Source organism: Marmota monax, unplaced genomic scaffold, assembly GCF_021218885.2.
Source record: "Marmota monax isolate L192 unplaced genomic scaffold, Marmota_monax_Labrador192_F-V1.1 WCK01_AAM20220418_F8-fsc00122, whole genome shotgun sequence".
Classification (NCBI taxonomy): Eukaryota; Metazoa; Chordata; class Mammalia; order Rodentia; family Sciuridae; genus Marmota; species Marmota monax.
Window position 1 is genome coordinate 7,520,294 of NW_026695223.1, and position 21,379 is coordinate 7,541,672.

Below are 21,379 nucleotides of genomic sequence, written 5' to 3' on the forward strand. Positions count from 1 at the left end.
AATATCTCCTTTTACCATTTCACGAAACCATAGTGAACTTGACATCTTTTCTTTGTGGGAGGGCTACTTGACATTTCCGTAGGCCACAGAGAAGTATGTCACATTATGTGAAATACAAGTTAAGTGGTTCCCAAAGGCAGCTGACAACATAGCAATGAACTCATCATGATAAATTTATTTAGCACACAATTATGGCATAAGCATTGAAAGTGAAAACTTTTATTTTAAACCCTTGCTAAAATGCAGCAATACCAGTCTACTGCAAATGTCAACATCTCCCTGAGAGCACTGATCCTGATTCCCATAAGCCAAAGATAGAATACTAAAAGAAAATCTGGAAATGCAGGTGAAAGTGGAGTAATTTTTTCTTCTCTCCATTTCAAGAAATAATAAATTAAAATGGAGTTCTTTTCAAAGTAAGTGGTCATAAGTGATTTCCCCCTTATGGAATTAATATTATGTAAAACAAATAAGAAGGTCACAATAGGCAAATAAAATTTCCCTTGGATCCCACAAGAGACTTGGACTGCCATTGCCAAGGTTCTTTCCTCTTGGGTCTTGGCAGAGGTGTAGGGAAATTCTTGATGCTCTATAAAGCCTTCAGAACCCACAGATCTCACAGCGGGGTGTGCCTAAGACTAGGGCAGCGCTGCCCAGGAAGGTGGCGGGTGCTCGGGCCCCAGGGTGCTGGAAGGGGCAGCCCACTGCCAGGTTGGGCACAGGCATGGTCTCAGTGCCCACGGCTGTCGTCTCCTCTGGTGCTGGCCATCAGTGTGACAGCAGTGTGGTAATCTGGGCCCATTCGCTACTTCCAGGTGTAGGCAGTGGGTTCCTCACATCTATTCAATACCTGAATCATGTTTTTCTACTTCTTCCCACTTTAGAATCAGTGAAGAATTTATTTTCACATTCGACCCGACTAGAGGCTGCTGAGCCGAGGTAAGTGTCCCCTCCAAGAGCATCCTCCTGGGCAGCTCTGTTTCCGACTCCTATGGCACAGTGATATTTAACCCCAAATGCTTCATGCCTCTTCTTTCTATCCACTCTTAATTCCCAGCAATCAGTTTGGATGGTATTCTCCTTTTCTGAAATCTAAGTGCAGTCAGCTCTGCAGCAAGTGGGTGAATAGATTCTTCCTACTACATCTCAGAGATATCCCATGGTGTTGGATCAGAAATAAGCCCACAACCTGATCCCAGTCTTAAGATCCCTACCATGCTCCCTGATATCCCTGTGCTGCAGACTCTACAACCTCCTGGCCCTTTATTTATGACAGTGATTAAAAATCTGCTGCTGTCTTGGCAAGGAATGAAGGCTATGTGTCTACCACTTTTGAATTACTTGGAAACTACCTTCATAGAGAATCCAGGCAAAATTAGAGGAAACAGTCTATGTAGCTGGCATGTGAGTGGAGTGAAGCTAGATGTTTGATTCTAAATCAGTGGTAAAATCTGCTACGAAGGGTAGCCCGTTTGAATATGCTGTAGTGGAGTAAAACTGTCACGGGTAAAAGGGTCCATAGGTTCCATACTAAAATAATACACTTAAATAGCATCATGCCTCCCACCAGTGCATCATAATTAGTGCCTATCAGGCTTTATTTAGTTCATGAGAAATAAAGAACTATCTCCCTCTCTTTCTCTTTTGCTTCCTCTAGGAACACAAAGTTACTTGTGTGAACAGGTCTGGTTAAATATATTCATTTTTGTTTCTTTATCAAACATCACGAGCTGGAATAATGTTCTTTCTCCTCTTTGTGTGTATCTTTAAGTGTCTGCCATTAAGTGTCTTCCAACTCTTCTACCAATCTCCGGTGGAGTGTCATCCAAACCCACCCTCTCACATTAAACGCAGGGTGCATTGTGAGGTCACTATCATGCTCCTGACAAACATCAGCAATCACTTCTCGTCCTTTAGTATGAGATGGCTCTGGCCCCCTTGCTGTTGTGTGTGTAGGGCCCCCTGATCTGGCCCTTGACAAGCTTTCCTCCCCGCCCCTCCCTGTTCATTCATCAGTTTGCAGCTCACACAGCATTAGGCCATGTGTAGGCTTTGTTTGCCTGAGTGTGCCAGGCTGTGTTGGTGCTCTGTGCCTGTTCCCACTCTGATTCATATGCCCAGAATGCCTCTTCTTGCTTATTTATACCTTAGACCTTATCCCAGGATTATCTCATCTCTAGTGCATTTACCAAACAGTTTGATGTGTTCATTTCCGCTTGGTACATCTGATTGAATACATCCTTCTGTCATATGGTTTTCTTTTTTTAATCTTTAATGTTCTGCTCCTATAATGGAATTTTGGTGGATGAGAGAACATTTCCTAAAGTATTACATTTTATATTTAGGTGTAAAAAAGTGGTGGTCCACAATCTGATTTTCCTCATTGACATGTGAGTCACCCTGGTGGTTAAGGGTGTGCCTGTGTGTAATTCCAAGTTTACCACTCTCTACCTTAGAAGTGTTACTTCATATGTCTGTGAAATGAGAATGATTACATCTCATTAACATTATATTGTGGATTAAATGGGATATTGTATGAAAAGCAAACTTCCTGGCACCTGGTAAATGTTCAATACATGATTATCAGAGGATATTGTAGACTGTTAAAACTAATCAAAACATAGCCCTACCAAATTCTTGTCCATGGCCATTTCTTGAACTATGAGAAAAATGTCTATAAAAATCCTGTTTCCCTGTCTTAGAAAATGGCAAAACTTCTAGGTAATAAGCCATGTTCTTGAGATTTCCCCTGGCTTCTTTCTCTCCCCCACTTCCACACGCAGACCATCAATTACTGTTAAAGTCTTCGCATCTAAAACGCACCTAATTCTATCTACTTCTCTGCAACCACCGGAGTCAAGGTCACTGTTGGCTTCTCTCAAGCAGGCTCACTCTTGGCTCTGGGAAGTGCACCTTGAATGACGGCTGTCTTTCCTTAATGAAAGTCATTTCGTGCTTCACTCACCTTCAGACCCTTGTTTGTGTCCTCTTACATTTAGGACACTTATTTAGAGCCTTTATTATGACCTGGAGGACCTTTGTCCGTTCTGGCCCTGCCTACGTTTCCCACCTCTTCCTGGCTCGGTTTCCACTCACCACGGAACAGCAATGGCCTCATTTACTCCACTCTGCAAAGCACTGAGTCCTGAAATCCTTCTCTGCCCAAAAGTCCACAGGGACATTCCAGATCACACTCCCATTATTGTCTGTTTTTTTTTTTTTTAATCTTCACAGAAAATGTTTCAGGTTTATTTATTCATTTATATATCTGATTCTCAAAAAAACAAAAAAACCTCCACACAGAGACACCCATTCTCACCCCCAAGAACCCAAAGCTCCTGATAGCGAGGCCCACGTCTGCCTTGCTCACCACTCTGCTGGGCTCATGGTGGTTACCCTCCTTCCTCCCATTGTCCTGACTCACCATCTTTCCTGCTCTATCTAATATGAGCCCCTTTCATGCTGATTGTAATTTATAGTTTATGTGAAATGTCATTTGTATTTTGATTCACAGAAATATCAGCTGAATTCACTTTAATATTCACATTTGTGAAAGAGGAAACTGGGTCTCAGGGTAAGATTTCAGGGTCACATTGCAATACCTGGGACAGACCTGGGACTAGAATGCAGTCATGTTTATTTCATACTGCAGAGCCCAACTCCTCCCATCTCACCTTCTCTCATGCTTCACAGATGATGACAGCTACTCTCCATCTCCAGCAATGCTAGGAAAAGAAATAGTATGTGAAGGATAAATGAGTTGTAGGGAAGAACTCCCAGAGTTCAGAGCAGGTGGTGGGACAGGAAGGCTGGTGTATCTCTTGAGACTGGCAGTTGTAACATGGAACACAGAGGTTTGATAGTCACTTGGGTGGTGGTTGTGAAGATAGCCTTGAATTTTAGCTAGAGCTTGGATTTAGACTTATACTGGAACACAATTCCTGTCCTGCTCTCAGTGGGAACTTGGTAAGTTACTTAATACCTAGCCAAGACAGTTTCTTATTATTTCTTATTCATCATTAAAATGGATACAATAAAACATGTGAGATTATGTAGTAATTAAATTATGTTTGCATAATATATCCAGTTCATGAGCTAACCTAGAACATGCTATTAATAAATAACTGTTATTGTTATAGATAGTCAGAGAAGGCAATGCTAAAGACTCTAACTGGATCATGGGCTCTGACCAAATGACTCTTTCCTCCAGGAGAGCTAAGCCCTGTGTCCTCAATATGGAGGTGGAGAACCAGACCCGGGTCACCAAGTTCATTCTGGTGGGGTTCCCCGGGAGCTTGAGCATGCGCACAGCAGTGTTCCTGATGTTCCTTGTGGCCTACATTCTGACAGTGACTGAAAATGTGATCATTATTCTGTTGGTGCAACAGAACCGGCCACTGCACAAGCCTATGTACTTCTTTCTGGCCAACCTGTCCTTCCTGGAGACCTGGTACATCTCTGTGACTGTGCCCAAGTTGCTGTTTAGTTTTTGGTCTATGAGCAACAGCATCTCCTTCACACACTGTATGATACAGCTTTACTTCTTCATTGCGCTCATGTGCACAGAGTGTGTTCTCCTGGCTGCCATGGCCTACGACCGTTACGTGGCCATCTGCCGCCCTCTCCACTACCCCACCATCATGAGTCATGGGCTCTGTTTCCAATTGGCTCTTGGTTCCTGGGCCATTGGCTTTGGCATCTCTTTGGCAAAGATCTACTTCATCTCCCGCCTCAGCTTCTGTGGCCCCAATGTCATCAATCACTTCTTCTGTGACATCTCGCCAGTGCTGAACCTCTCCTGCACAGACATGTCCATAGCTGAGTTGGTGGACTTCGTCTTGGCCCTGGTCATCTTCCTCTTCCCACTCTCCATCACTGTCCTGTCCTACGGATGCATTCTGGCCACTGTTGTACGCATGCCCACGGGAAAGCAGAAAGCCTTCTCCACGTGTGCTTCCCACCTTGTGGTGGTCACCATCTTCTATTCTGCCACTATCTTCATGTATGCCCGGCCCCGAGCCATCCATGCCTTCAACATGAACAAAATCATTTCCATCTTCTACGCCATCGTCACCCCCGCTCTAAACCCTTTCATTTATTGCCTAAGAAATCGAGAGGTGAAAGAAGCTCTGAAGAAACTCATCTATTGCCAAGCCACTGGATCTGACTAATTTATTAGGATTGATCAGAAAAAAAAGAAGAGAGATTGCCTGCCCTGCCTGCGGACATCCTTCCCCTTTGAGTGCCTCAGCTGGACATCCATTGGGCAAGCCTGCCATCCCTGTGCCCTCAGCAATCCCAGCCCGGGGTCACATCTGCACATGTGCTCTGTGTTCTGTGGGAAGACACACCATGTAGAGAGCCCGGGGAAAAGAATCAATCGCCTTTGCCTGTGACCCAAGTGGAGTTTCTAAGATTGTGAGTAAATCAATAGCTGAGTGAAGTGAGGTGAGGGATGGTGGTGTACGAGTCAGATGTTTCTGGAAAGAGCAAACATTAAGAGCTCTGAGGTCAACAGATTTGGTGGTGGCTTCCTTTCCCACCTTCCTCCCTCGCCAGTCCCATCTCCAGGTGCAGGGTGTAAATCATGGCAGAGGGACTAGAGGCTGCTCTTTGAGTCTCTCTAAGACTTTTGCCAACACCTACTCACCTGTCTGAAATCCCTTCCTACTTCAGATAGAGGGCTTTCTTTCATCTGTGAGTGATCATACCTTCTACAGATACACTTGGTCTTATATAATTCATACGGTTGCCTTGGTAGAATTTTATATCTCCCTGTAAGATGTTTGACTAACAATGTTCAGCTGTATCCTCTAACAGATGAGCATAAAATAGATGATAAATAACTGTCATTAAATATATTAATTGCTGGATAAATTTGCTCTCATTGTTTCTCTCTGTCTCTCTCTCTCTCTCTCTCTCTCTCTCTCTCTCTCTCTCTTCCAGATCCCAGTATTTCTCATTCCTCTTCCTTTTTCTTTCACTTTTTTGTCCTTTATTCTTTCTATATTCATATAAGATACAAGGTAACAGCCTAATTTTAGGATTTGGTAGGGATTTTCTTTCTGTCCCAGTGATTCTCAAATCATTTATTTATCCAACACTCTACATGCATACACAAGACATTTTTCATCAGACACACGGATGTGCCATCCTTTGTTCACTGTGTTGCCAATGGCAACAGGAGCTCTACTTTAAGCAGCATTCATTATAACATGCCCACATCAACAGGAATGTAATGTTTTATATGAATAGTTTTAAACAGAAGCATGTATTACATTTGCAACATCTTTTATCTAAGTACAAACAACACTTTCAAGAGCAGTTTCTCCTTATTTTCAAGTAAGAAGCATAATAGGTAATATTATGTGCTCCATTTTATAAATTGCCAGAACAGATGTTCCAGGATGTAAATCACATATTCCCATAAACAGCGGGGAGCAGAGGTCAAAGCCCAGATCTCCTGACTCAGCCTTGGGTCCTCTCTCTCTGGCATGTGGGGTTTCCCAAGAGAAAGACATTCCTCTTCAGAATGTGCAAGATAATTGTTAAAGGGATGTAGTTGGAATCACGCATTACTATACCTGGAGCACAGCTAATAAAGTAAAAATGCATGAGTGTGAAGTATAGAGTCAAGGAAAGAAAAGACACCAAGGTGAAATAGATTCATACCTCACTTTGGAGAACAAATGTACAAAAGAAAATAATGCTTAGAATGGAAATGATTTAATGTTTGCTCCTGGCAAGTATTTTTGTCCCTTAATACCATAAATTAGCAATTATGACTATGTTTCCATTTGAAATCCATTTTTTAAAAAGAATTGTTTTCTGGAGAATTCAGTAAGTCAAGCCATGATGGCACCATCATGTGGGAATATTAAATATGCTCATTAATAACAGGCAAAGACATGTTCTCTAGGGATTAGGAAATAAAGGATAAAGAACCTGGCAAAAATCTGGGTCTTAGGCCCAAATCTTTTTTTATCCAATGACCTTGGAAAAGCCATCTAACTCTCTGAAACACCAAGTGCTTATGCGTAAAATAGCAATAATAATACTTGCTTGACTGACTTATAAGATCAGCTAATGTGACACCAAAGACCTTAACTATTAAATATCTTGGGCAGTGTAAGATCAAAGCAAGCTGCCACTTGGTTAGGGTTTACCTGAGGAAAAAGCTGGGAAGGACATGCTCTCTGACCTTCTAGAGATGCCCCATACTACCTGGGCCCCTGATACCTACTCCAGGAAGCTACAAATGTAAGGGATGGTTGTTTCCCTATTATTTCCACAAGTGCCTGGGTAACAAAAAGTGTAGAAGTAGGATTCCTTGGTAAATTCTATTAAGTTGTGTTTCAAAGAATAAATGAGTCAGTAATGCAGCCTTGACCTTCCTGTGAAAGGAACTCCTACGTTCATAGAGAGCAGAGGTCCAGATCTGATCTTTGTGGGAATCTACCTCAAGAGAGAGAAGATGATTTATTGCAGTCTAACAGTTCGCATAGGAACAAGCTATTTATAATGTGTCACACACAAAGTAAACTCAAACTTTTAGACTGGTCTTGCTTAGTTGAGTTTGTGAGGTAACTGTGACCCAAGTCTAATAGTCCATTTTCAAAGTTTACCCAGAGATCAAAAGCCCTGAGGATGTGATTTTTAACACCAAACCTAGTATATACCTTAATTCACTATATTCATTTAGCTAATATTTACTAAGTATCTACAATGCTTCCATAGGGACACAATAATAACAAAATACAAAAACTTGTTTCTGCCCTGAGTAGGAACAGATAGCAGACAATACATTTGTACACACATAATACCTACATACATATGACTGTAGGTTGAATGGAGGCTCCCAAAAAGGTATGTTTATATCCTCAATCTGGAATTTGTGATCATGAAACTTATTTGGGAGAAGGGTGTTTGAAATGTAATAAAGTTAAGAATCTCACAATAAAACTCTTCTGGGTCTTCTGGTTGGGGCAGTCCCCAAGTCCAATGACAAGTACCTTATCTGAGAGAGAAGAGGAGGAGACAGAGGACACAGCCATGTGAAGATGTAAGTTGAGCTGGGGTTAAGCATCCACACACCAAGGGATGCCTAGAGCCATCCCTTCCAGAAGCTGGAGACACAAGTAAGGGTTCTCCCCTAGTGCATTCAACTCAGCCCTGTTGACATTTTGACTTCAGATCTCTGGCCTCCAGAATTGTAAGAAGATAGTTTCTTGTTTTAAGCCACCAATATTGTGGTAACTTTTTACAGAAGCCACAGGATATGAATGGATAGAGCAGTTCAGGTGGCCATAATAATTATGTGAATAATTATGTGGGGAATGTGAAAGGATAATAGGAAATACCGAAGGAGATTTGAAGATGGTTGCAGAAGCTCTGGCAGAGGAAGTAGCATTGGAGTGTGAGGGAGGAAAACACATGATTACTTGGACAACGAACACTCCAGGCAGAAGAAACAGTAAGTGCAAATGTGGGATCACAGTCATGTGTCTGAGGGACTCTGAGGATACCATGAGGCCGGAACAGTGAGCAAGTGTAGTAGTTGGAGGGAAGGTGAGAGACAAAGGAGGCCAGGCTGGGTGGAACTCTGCAGTCCAGGGTCAGCTTTTGGTTTTAGTCAGCTTTGGCTTGCTGTGACCAAAATCCCAACAAGAACAACTTAGAGGAGGGAAAGTTTATTTGGGGTTCACAGTTTCAGAAGTCTCAGTACATAGAAGGCTGATCCTATTGCACTGGGCCCACATTGAGGCAGCACATCACAGGGGAAAGGCACAGTGGAGGAAGCAGAGAAAGAGAAAGAGGGGGTGAGGAAGTGGCCTCGGAAATAACAACCCTTCCAGGTCCGATCCTCAGTGATTCACCTCCGGCAGCCATGCCCCATCTGCCTACAGTTACCACCCAGTCATTCAAATTAAGATGGACTGGTTAGGTAATTGTTCTGACAATCTAATGCCTTTACCTTTGAATGTTTGTGCATTAACAGAAGCTTATGGGAGACACCTCGCAGCCAAACCATAATATTCCATCCCAGGCCCCCAGAAACTCACATCCATCTTACAGTACAACATGCATTTAGACCATCTCCAAAAGTTCCACATTTTAAACAGTTTCAGCATTTCCCCAAAGTCTACATTTAAGTCTCCCCTAAGACTTAAGGCAAACTCTTAATGTGAGCCCCTGTAAAAATCAAAAGCAAGTTACATATATCCAATAGACAGTGGCACAGAGTAAACATTCCAAAAGGGAGGAATAGGGGCATGGAAAGAAGGGATGGGACCAAAGCAGCACTGGAACCCAGCCAGGCAAACAGGTCTGGTAGGTCCATGCACAGCACCTAGGGCATATGTGGTGGTGACACGTTCTTTCCTAAGGGCTTGAGCAGCTGATCCTTTTGACTTTGCTGGTTGCAGAGCACATGGACTCTCTTCAGCCTGGCTCTCTGCAGCCAGCAACCTTTCTCAGCAGGCAGTTTACTTTATTGCCATCTCTTAATTCCTACGGTCTCCATTCCAGCTTTGGCTTCACCTTCACAGCTCTACCCATGACCCTTTCCAGGGCAGTCCACAGGGTCAGTGACCCTGCTACACGTTTTCATTTGAAATCTTGGTGGAAGCCTCTGACCCCTTAATTTTAACATCCTGATTTCCTGCAGCACCAGTGCCGTGTGGATAATGCCAGCGTCTGCTGCCGGCTTGCACCATAGCTAGGCCCCTGAAATCATGGCTGCAGCAGCCTCTTGAGTGCTGGTGTGGCTTAGCAAAATGAAACAACTTGCTAGGCCTCCTTCTGTGAGAAGGATGCCCCCAAGATCTCTTCTCCAAGGAATTTTCTCTTCTGTACACCCCTGCCCAGTGAGTGTGGTCTTGCAAATTCCTGAAATGCCCTCAAGGCATCTTTTCTATGTCTGCATGCAAATTACTTTGCATCTCTTTAGGGGCTGAACTCTCTTCCATGAGCACAACTTCCTTGGTCCCAGCTTTACATGCACTTTTCTGGCCAGCCTTCAAGTTTTTAGGACTCTTTAGCTTTGTTTTCTGCTCTCAATCCTCATAATAAACATGGCTAAAATCTATGCCACTGATTGAATGCTGTGCTAGCATCACTTTTAAATTTAGGCTCACATAAATTCTCAGGACATAGGCAAAATGTAAACAAGTTCTGCCAGATTATAATACAAGTGGTTATTAGTCCAATTCCAAATAGAGTACTCATTTCCCTCTAAGGCCTCCTGAGCACAGTCTGCACTCTTATTGGTGTCCTGATTTCTGAGCTGCCACCAGAATCTCCCATTAATCTCCACTTATAATATTCTAAAGCTTTTCCAGTCTGCATTTCCAAACTTCAAAATTCCTCCCTCCTCCCAACCAGCTTCAAAAGATTCTGAACCAAATGATCAGGTTAGTCACAGCTACAACCCACTTTTGTTATCAATTTCCATTTTAGTCAGCTGTTGCATGACTGTGACAAAAATAGGCTTGACAAGAACAACTTAGAGGAGGACAATTTATTTAGGGCTCATAGTTTCAGCCACAGTTGACTCCATCGCTCTGGGCCCAAGGTGAGGCAGCACATCACAGGGGAGGAACCCAGTGGAAGAAAAATTGCTCAGCTCATGTCAAGGTCAAGAAGCATAAATGGGGATTGGAGCTCAAGAAGAACATCCTTCAAAGGCATGCTCCTAGTGACTCAGTTCCTCCAGCCATGCCCCATCTGCCTACAGTTACCACCCAGTGGACTGGTTAGGTTACAGCTCTTATAATCTAGTGACGTTATCTCTGAATGTACTCACTTCAACAGGTGCTTTTTGGGGATACCTCATATTCAAACCATAACATGCTGTTCTTGGCCTTCAAAAGCTCATGTCAATCTCACATACAAAATTAATTCCACCCATCTTCCAAAGTTGCATGTTTTTAACCATAACAGATACAGCCAGATAGTTGGCCAGGGGGTTCTTTGGCTGATTTTCCTGGGCTTGCTCATGCATTTGCAGTTAGCCTGTGTGTGAGTCGCTGGGAACTTGACTGTGATGGACTCCCTCCATGTGGCCTTTTATCCTTTAGCAGATTAGCTTGACCTTGTCACATGGCTATCACAGTTTTCCAAGAAAGAGAGAAGATTACCAAACTTCTTAAAACCTAGACTCAGCGCCTGCATTCTATTGGCCAAAGCAAGCCCATACTAAAGAGAGAAACAGACTCCACATTTTCCATGATGAAGGCTGCAAAGAATTGTGACCTTTGTGATAGCCACAGACATTTCCCCTGAAACAAAAACAAATTTTACAAAATGAAATTTTCCAAATTACTTTCCCCGTCTGGAATGTGAAACAACTCATTTGTAACATCACATTTATAAGAGGCAACTACAAAAATGAAAATCAGTACTTCCATAATGCTGATGATAAAAGATGTAGGAAAGGAGATGAGGAAGCAGAAAAGAAAGTCTAGTTCAAAATCTTTAAAGTTTTCATTTCAATGAAAATGCTAGTATTCTAAATATGCATGGGTCACAGCATTTCCACAAATTGGGCACCCCTGAAACAGCACCCACAGGGATCATCAGAAGCACCCTCCCATGCACATTTATGGTCATGACTCCAAGATGAACTGCAACCCTACTTCAAACAGCAGAGGTGAGTTTTAACTTAAAAATAAGTTTGGTGGCTCTGGGGTTGTGGCTCAGCAGTTGAGCACTCGCCTAGCACGTGTGAGGCTCTGGGTTCTATTCTCCACACAACATAAAAATAAATAAATAAAATGAAGGTGTTATGTCCAACTACAAGTAAATAAATATTTAAAAAGATAAAAATAAATAAATTTAGTGATACAATGCATAACCGTCTGTGTAGAGCTTCTTTCATTCACATTTCCATGGTGGTTTTTCATTGTGGCACATAGTTGCAAGTTATCATCAGAGTAGAGTATTTCCCTGAAAATATCATAATTTATTTTTCCTCTCTAATCCTCTTTTATAGTTTTCATTTTGGAAATAGCACTCAATGGACACTATCATACATAACTTTGCTGGACATATGGGTGCATATATGTTGGGAATATAACTAAGACTAGAATTCCTGAGTCATGGGATGTGAACATGTTCAGCTTCGTAACATTGCTGAATGATTTTCCAAAGTGGTTCACCAACCTATACTCCCACCCAAAGTCCATGAACACTTGAGAAGGTGGTCTAAAGTGATTCAACATTTTAAACTGCATCGAAACATACTTTCATTCAAATTAAATGAAAAGTCCTTAATGAGAAATTCATATCAAATTAACAATATGATAGAATATTTTAAAAAATAATTACAATGAAGGCATTCCATATTTGTACATGAGAAGAAATAACTTTGACTGAGATTTAGGATTAGAATCATTTTCATATATATATATATATATATTCATATATATTTATATATATTATTTTCATATGTATATATATTATTACCTTTGTTCCTATTATTAAAAAATATAGGAAAGGTAAATAAATCCTTTTATGCTCGAGTTTGGAAACTGCCAGGAAGAAGATGTAACAACCAATTTTTCAAAAGTGATATCTCCATTTCAAATCAAACATAGTATCTCTGGTTTCATTGACCTTAATTACAATTCTGGAAATTCTGATCACAAAAGATATCTGATTAATATTCCCAACAGGGCCATTCATACAATGAGAAATGACAAAAATTTATAAATATGTTGATTAGGAACTATAGAGGGGAGTTCTTAACATTCCATATGTGATAACCCACAAACTAAGAAGACAGAGCTAATGAGAAGTGTTAATATAGCATATAAATAAAGAAATAAGACAAGAAATCCTGCCAATGGCTCTGATACTGCTTTAAGGAACAGAGCCCTCTATTTGTCATGGCTATAAGAAATATTTGAAAATCTTTTACTTTCTGATAAAGTTTTACATGTCTAAGGAAATTGGAAGTAGTTAAGTCAATAAGTCATTCCTTGTTTCTGGAGATAAAGTTATAACCCGTGGGGTTCTTACAGGTGTGTCCTAAGAGTCCTGAGCACTGGTCACAGGGAAGGCAGATGTGGGAGATGCCCTGCTTGTCTAGAGAGCTCTGTAAGACAGACCCAGCCTCATGGCCTCCCTTTGAATAGACACCTAAAGTCAGGAGTTCAACCCTCGTCAGGAGTTCAACCCTCGTCAGGAGAAAGCCACTTCATATTTTCTCCAACCACCTCTACCCTGAGTGTTTAAGCTGAATGAATCCTGCCTAGCATCCAAGAGTAGAAGACTGGGATATTTCTGCTGCCACTTCCGTTTTGCCCACTATCACCTAATTGACTAATTTTTTAAGTAAATTTCCTGCATTAACAACCCACTACCTTACACCGTGGGTTGTCTCTGATCAGACTCCTCTAACTCAGGCCTGGTCTCAGGACTGACACTGCTTAATGCCATGGTCTGTATGAGCAAAGTGTAAGGGAGAACTGGTCAGGCTAAGACTCCTTGTGGTTTTCCTTCATGGACGACAAGACTTAGAACAGACAGGAAGGTACTCTGAACCACTTTAATGAATTTCAGCAGATTTTACCTGAATTAAAATTGAGTTAGATAAAACAACAACAGCATATGTCTGTGGACGCAAGGGAGCTATGGTAAGCAAAGTCTTGGGGAAAGAGCATATTTCTGAAACAGTTTTATGGTGTGATTGACAAGAAATTGAAGGAAGCCATTTTGCATTTTTATAAGAGTCCAAGAGTTTGCGGTTTTTATCATTCAAAACAGGTGGTCAGGGATAGAAGAATATGAAAGGAGGAATCAGCTGTCGGAAGAAGAAATACACAGACACACATTTATATATGCCTGGGTCTCTGCTTTTCCTAAGAATGAGAAGAGACATACTTTTTCCTGCTGAAGGAAACATAGAGTCCCAGAAGATGGTGACAGACACATTGTAACCACAAAGGGAGACAGTCCAAGAGGAGGAAGCTAGAGGGACAGGAGAAAATTTGATGCAATTGATCTGAGGATCAAGCCCTAAAACCTGTCTATCCTCTTAGATCACTCAAGGCAGTTAACTCCCCCTGTTCTTCTTTGGGCCTCTTTGTGGTTACCATCTTCTGGAACTCTGTGTTCCTTTCAGCAGAAAGAGCATGTGTCTCTTCAACTTAGTTTGGAAAAGCTGAGATGCTTTTTTTTTTTCCCAGAAGCACTTAGAAAATTTCTCCTCAAGTCTTATTGGCTGGAACTTAGTCACATGTCGGTTCCTGCCCCTGCAATGATCACCATGGCCAGGAGAATTAAATGTATTTCTGGGCTTTTGCCAGTCGGGGTTCTTATCTAAAATGGGAGAGTAAAAGCCTGAATGAAATTCCTGATTGTATAACTGACAGGAGCGAGCATCCGATGCTGAGTCACTTAAGACAAGAAAAGCCCAAGACACAACGATTCCATTTTGGTTATATATAATCCCCACATAACTTACTCCCCAAGGTAATAGTTTTAGAATGTTCATTCATGCTTACAAAAAAAAATTTAAGAACAAAAACAAACCAAAAAACAAACACTCCCTTTCCCAACCTTCTCCACTAATATTAAGTGGAATTGACCCAAAGTCTCATTGCTCACATCAAACTCAGGGTGTACGGTAACAAAGTAATCAGCCATCCTCTGTCTGTGCAAATAGTGCTCTTGTTTTGTTTGTTTAATTGGTCTTAATCTTGAAAATAGACAACATGACAATATTCTATTATTTTTTACATTATACCAATTATATTATACTTGTATAATAAGCTGGCTTAGCCTAGTATGGCATTCTTGGACAACGTTGCCATTGATTTGATCAACAGTTTACAACTAATAAAAGTGCAGGTATTAGAGCCCTTTATAGTTAAAGGATAGTTTGCAGAAATTGATATTTTATACTTTTGTAGACTAGTTTGTGAGGTTGAACCACAATTGATATGGATTATTAAACTGTAGAGAGATACTCTGGTTTATATTTAAATCAATAATCATATTTTGGTATTCCTTTCCTAGCCATTTAAATCCCTCCTTCTCAATGTTGTTGAAATAATTTCTTTTGTCTTCCTGCTGATTATCTCATGAACAGGATAATAATATCTTCATCACTTATTTTATGAAGAATTTGGTTTATCATCTCTCTTGATTGATGAAAGATATTATTCACACTTACATGGCTTGGGAAAATGAAGGATGACAAATAATGACAGGGGACAGTCTAGTCCAGTGCATATCCCTTCTTGTTGGAATAACAGCGAGTTCTCACAACTTTGGCCTAGAAGTAGATTATTTAATCAATCAAAGTAGATGCTTTTTGGTTTGGTTTTGTTTTTCATGGTCACATCTGGGTTAGACAGTTGGGAAGTTTCTTGTTATAGGTATGCTGTGCTCATTAGGGGCCCATTCACTGGTTTATTTAATTATTCAGTCTCTTAAAAAGACTCCCATAGGCCACATTAGGCATCAGACTCAGAAGAATGTCAGACAAGAATAATTTCTCTTTGGTAGCTTATTTACAAGCATTTCTCTCTACGGTCATTCCTGCATCAGTAAGCCATGTAATGTCTCACTAGCTACACACATGGGACAACTAACTCAAGGGGTTGAGAGTCATATCAGGTGAGTTCAGGAATTTCCTTGACTTAAAAACCTTATGTTATATGTAGAGAATCAGATGTGACTGTGAGCTTGAAAATGTAATTATTATTGCCTTTGATGGAGTCTGCCTGCAAACAGGATATTCTGTCAAGGTCTAGATAAGGTGACAGCAAATCATGCTTGCATACGAGATGTTTTGTTGTCTTTGTTGGGGCTTGCTTGCAAAGGAGAGGTTCCTTCAAAGTTTAGATATGGTAACAACGGACAACTTGAAAACGAGGTGTCTACTGTCCTTGGGAGGACTTGCTCCCAAACGGGATGTTCTGCCAAGTGGGCTAGGAGGGCGCTGAGAAAATTTTTATCTGTTCTTAACAAAGAGCAGAGCTCAGCATGCTCCAGGCCAAGAGTAGATTAAGCCGTGAGAAGCTGGTCACTTCTGATTAGAAAGTAAGACTTCTGTATGCTATGTTTAACTAGCCTAAAGACCTGATTTATTGCTGTTGGAAGGCTGCCTTCTTTGTTCACAATATTATAAAAAGATCGCTGTGTACAATAAAGGACTTTTTTTCTTCTGCAGCTTGGCTTCTTCTGCTTCTTCTTTCTTTCTCATGCTGACCTGTGAGTGAGCTACTGACAACAGTTATATAGTATAGATACGACGTGTCCCCCCAGATTTGTGTGAGACAATACAAGAATGTTCAGAGTCTGAAATGATATTATGACCAGTGGGTTAATCCACTGATATGGATTGACTGGGTGGTAACTGTAGTCAGGTAGTTAGGGTGTGGCTGGAGGAAGTAGATCACTAGGGATATGACTTTGGAGTTTATATTTTGTCCCAGGTAAGTGGAACTCTGTCTCTGCTTCCTGGTTGCCGTGTCTTGAACTGCTTCCCTTTACCATGATGCTTTGCCTCTCCTTGGGCCCAAAGCTATGAAATTGGCTCACCATGGACTAAACTTCTGAAACCATAAGCGAAAATAAACTTTTCCTTCGCTTAAGTTGTTCTTGCCAGGTTTTTGGTCACAGTGATGCAAAAGCAGACTAAAACACCTCATGAACAGGAGCCAGTATCTCTTGGGAGGAATCAGAGCCATAGCTTCCAGGGTCCCCACGACAAGGATATGCCAATCACAGAAATCACCACACACACCCAAGAACGGTGTCACTATTGGAAAAACTATGTATGGTTATTGATTCCCCAAGTTCGGGTATAATTTTGGACCAGCAATACAATTGGTGCTATCTGTTTCCAGGCTAATAGAACCAAATTCACATTACTGAATTGGCCAGATCACTTAAATGAAGTTATTTCCTCAGTGTTCTACGAAGGAGCACAGTGTTGTAGAAACCTACTCCATGGTTCACTATTTGGATCCTTGGGGATACTTCATAAGTTGAGCAATCAGAAGCTATTACAGTCTGGCTTGTGGTTTCTCTATCTATATACCTTCCACAAAGGTATATCCTTTGGTTTCATCAATTTGGACTAATGATAAAAGCAAAATACTTGAGTCTAAAATTAGGTCTGAGAGAACTTCTGCATGGCCTAGAAATATACCTTCCGTGCTCATTCTCCTGTTTCTCCTTATGACCTATACTTGGGTTGCCTATAAAAACTGAAATGAGAGTTCCATGAGACTAAGTGACAACCTGCACTTTGTTTCTGGGCCGTGTCTCTGGGAATAAAGACATTTTACAGCTGAAATAATTTTCTGTCAGGGACAACAGGGATTTCAGAAGTTTCCTGAATGGTGTTCATCCTAGCTACCCTTAAAGAGTTCAGATAAAGTTTTAACTGGCTTCACTCTCATATGTCATGCTAGCGAGGTCTCTAAGGACTTACATCTCCATGAGGAGGGACTCCATGAGGAGGGACTCCATGGATGTCCCTCACCCTGTCCTGAGTCCTCCCCTTGCAAACCCACCCCCTCATCCCAGCTCTCAACTAAACCATAGTGCATCCTCCAATGCCCGCTGTGAAGATGCAGCCCTTTCTGCAGAGGAAGCCCCACTGTTCTCAGATCTCCTCTTGAACCTCAATATGCCCCAAACTTCCACCCATCGTGAGTTCACCTCCACTCACTGCATGAGGATGAACACAGGTTCTCTACTTAAAATTCATCTTTTCTACCAGTAAGAGCTGCCAGTCTGCTTGCTCCTTACCAAACTGCCTAGTAAGTATGGATAATTTTCAAAGAAAAAAATTAATTTTAATCAGTGAAAATACAGGATTCATGTTGATGGAAAATAGGTCCCTAACTGATAGGCTGCAGCCACGCCCTGTCATGCAGTGGCTGCCAGAGACTGTGTTGAGTGCCCTGATCTCCTTCCTGCTCCTCCCGGAGCTCAGCTGCTCCCTCAGTCTCTGACATGCTGCTCTCTTTGTTTGTTCATGCATCTAACAAACATGTTGAAGGCATCCCATTGACAGAAAGATAGGTTTTTTTTTCCTCAAGGAAATTTAATCTGTATGCACTTTAATAAATTCATGGATAAGTAAATAGGACAAATGTTTACTGAAAATGTAGAGTTGAATAAAATAGGCAAGATCGTGCCATTTATGAATTCTAAGTTCTAAGCTAGGAAAACAAAATATAAACAAAGAAAAAATACTAAAGAAAATAAAGAGGATTAGTTGACATTTTTAGCAGTTAGGTTCCAGCCAGGTAAATTCTGGCACTTTGAATAGTTAAAATGAAAGAATTTTAATGGAAGCAGAACTTAGAGAGGTGTGGGCTGAGCTACAGAAGCAAATAGGGAATGTTGAGGCCACAGGGACCAGTAAACATGAGGAAATCACTAACATCTCTTGAGCTGCAGGACCAAAAAGGAGGAGTGTCAACAAGCTCATAAGATACAGTAGTAACATGTGGGCAGTGGGTAGGAGCTGGGGGCCTGGAAGGATTGTCTTGAGACATATACAAAGTGTGGAGAGAATTAGAACAACATCCTGTCATTAGGCGCTCTCTCTTGCGTTCTCTCTCTCTCTCTCTCTCTCTCTCTCTCTCTCTCTCTCTCTCTCATTTTTTCCTCTCATCTTCTCTTGGCACCTTTACTGTCTGAATCCACCATAAGGCAGATGGTAAAAGAAGCTGCAAGATGCAGATGACAGAACCCAGCCTCCCAATCATAGAAGGAGCCAGAACCTAGATCTGGGAGAGGGGGTGTGGGGTGCACAGGGAAAGCCAGTGGTGGTGGGGTGTGCAGCATGGTGACTGCTTCCAACAGTGGGATATTTTAGGAATAACAGTCAAGGAGGGCTGAGAGGAAGGCAGCATTTCATAGCAGGCTGGAATGAAGAGAAAGGGCCATGGTGAAAAGCACAGTGTATTGACCAAAAATCACAGGCTGTCAGCTGCATGACTGGTTTGAAGCAAGTTCCTGCTGTGTGATTTTGGGTGGGTTTAACCCTTCTGTGCCTCAGTTTCCTCACATGTAAAACAAGTCTAACTGTACCTATTCCATTGCATTGTTTCCAAAACTAAATAAGTAAACATAGATAAAGTACTTAGAATAAAGTTTGACATTTAGTAATCATTCAATGAAGTATTATTTTATTTTAATTTGGGGCAAACCTGTAATGATCAGAGCACATATTGAAGGTAAGGGCTTATAGTGAGAACTAAAGTAGTTCCATGGTCCATGAAAAAGGCTAAGAAGGCTGGGAGTAGAGTAAAACTTTAGAATAATAATTCCAGTTTAGATAGTTTAGATATTTGTACTGAGAAATGTATACTGTATATGTATTTGACATCCTCATTGCAATGTTGTTTGTAACAGAGAAATGAGGGGGTGACATGCTGAAAAATAGAGAATTATGAAACAAAATGTAGCATATTCTTCTTAGAAAAATGTAGCTAAAATGATAGAGAATGGCACCTACTATTGACTGAAAAATCTAGTTTATAAATAAGTAATTACAAATATGATGGTGAAGTATTATCCAATGAAAATATAAGCACATGTGGCGTGTGCATACAGCTTTGAGAGGATAAAGTGGGAGGCACTACAAGGCCAGGGTGCAGAGTTGAGGGTAGAAGGGTGAAATGCTGATCAAATGAAGGTTTAATAGTCCAACAGTGCTCGAAAGAACTGAGGCATCCATCTCTTGAAACTGCTCTTTCCGATGCTGGGCCAGGGATCTCAAACCAGGAAAGAAATGAAAACAAGTGGCAAGATATGTACAAAATACTTTCCCTTTTTACTTTTGTTCCCTGCTAGGTTCATTAGAACACATTTGGGTTGGGCCAGTTTTGATCCCGAAAGTAAGTATATATGTAGAGGAAGCATGCTGTTTTGAAATTAAAGGTTTAGGTAACCCAAGAGTTCTAATGCACAACATTGTGTACCCAGGAAGTTGGCTGTGATTTGCTTGATATTAAAAATTGCAAAGCTTCCAGATCAGAGCAACTTCCTCAGCACTCCATTTTGTTATGAAGGTTGCCATGGAAACAATCAGGCTCACCACCGAGAGCATCCTACAGCATCTAGTGAACTCTACAGAGAGCACATTTCACATTTGGGATGATTCTCTTTTTGATTCATGTTCCAATACAACCAAAGTCTTCCATGTTGGGCTGAGACCATGTGGTCAGTAACAATTTCCTAACAAGAAAAAAAACCTGGAAGTATGAATGCTAACATTTAAGAAGTATTTGTCTGGGAGTGGACAGAAGGCAAGGTTTTTGTATATTTTCCTCCTCCTTTTTCACTACCTTATGTTTTCTACTTTTTAATTTCCTGTTTTAAAATGCCATATTTCCTGTTTATAAGATAAAAATTCCCACAGCCACCAAAATTAAAATGCCAGTCTGTTCACATTGAAAACTTCCTCTTTGAAACGCACCATGTTTCTCTCCACCACCTGAAGTCAGAGACTTGGCTCTGTGTCTTGTTTCCAAGGCTCTCCTGGGCCTCTTACTAAGCTTGCACATCTGCAGCACCATTGCCTGATACTCCCAAAGAGGACTTGATGTTCTCAGACCCCTTGTCATTTGTAAAACAGAGCTTGCTGTTCAGGCCTCTTTGCCTTTGTTCAGGTTGTTTCCTGGGCAAAAACATCCTTTCTTCTGTAGCTCCTAGCACTTTCCATTGTTCTGACTTATTAGGCGTCATTTCCTCCAGGAATCTCACCTACTAGTGTCCCCTCCTCCTCACCTGAGGCACAATCCCTTGTCCTATAATCTTGTGTATCAAAGAATCAGGAATCTAGTCTTATTCCTTTTTGCATCTCTAAAGACTTGGCATACAGCTGACACTCAATTAGTTGTTAAGTAAACTGAGTTATGATAGGGGAGAATCTGTCCTTCTGAGAAGAGGGGAAAGGCCAAAGCAGTCTCCTGGAACCATGCATGGTCTGTCTCCAATACTATTGTAAATGTCTTGAAAAGCTTCCAAAGGACAAGTGTCCCAAAGACCCATTCCATCCTGCAGCTTTCTACAGACTTAGCGAAGGCCTCCTATGAGTCACTTTGGCTGGTGCTTCAATCCTAACACTGACATGGCGGATCTAGTGGCTTTATAGGACATCATCCAACATACAGTGCACGGCCAGAGCAGAGTGAGAGCTGCTGCTGTTGCTGAGTAGAACAACCTTGATTCCTTGAGGAAGAGAAGAGGCAGAATCAGCTTCCAAATCTCAAGATGTGCAAAACTAATCATCGTTTGATTCCTCCATCACTCACCAAAACAAAGTGGACTCTGGCTCTCTCCAAGTTATGCAGTTATTGTCTTTGTTCCCATTCGCCTTGCCTCCACTTCAACCCGTCCTTCC

General features: G+C 41.4%; 1 protein-coding gene across 1 annotated transcript; it reads left to right on the forward strand.

Moving 5' to 3' along the window:
* The first annotated feature begins 4,232 nt into the window (after positions 1-4,232).
* LOC124086189 (olfactory receptor 6B1) lies at positions 4,233-5,271 on the forward strand. The gene has a single exon (XM_046434211.2). The coding sequence runs from the start codon at positions 4,236-4,238 to the stop codon at positions 5,169-5,171; it is 936 nt and encodes a 311-aa protein (XP_046290167.1). The 5' UTR covers positions 4,233-4,235; the 3' UTR covers positions 5,172-5,271.
* The last annotated feature ends 16,108 nt before the right edge of the window (positions 5,272-21,379 follow it).

Excerpts from the sequence above, each read along its gene's own strand:
- LOC124086189 (XM_046434211.2), top strand. The coding sequence starts at position 4,236 with ATGGAGGTGGAGAACCAGACCCGGGTCACCAAGTTCATTCTGGTGGGG.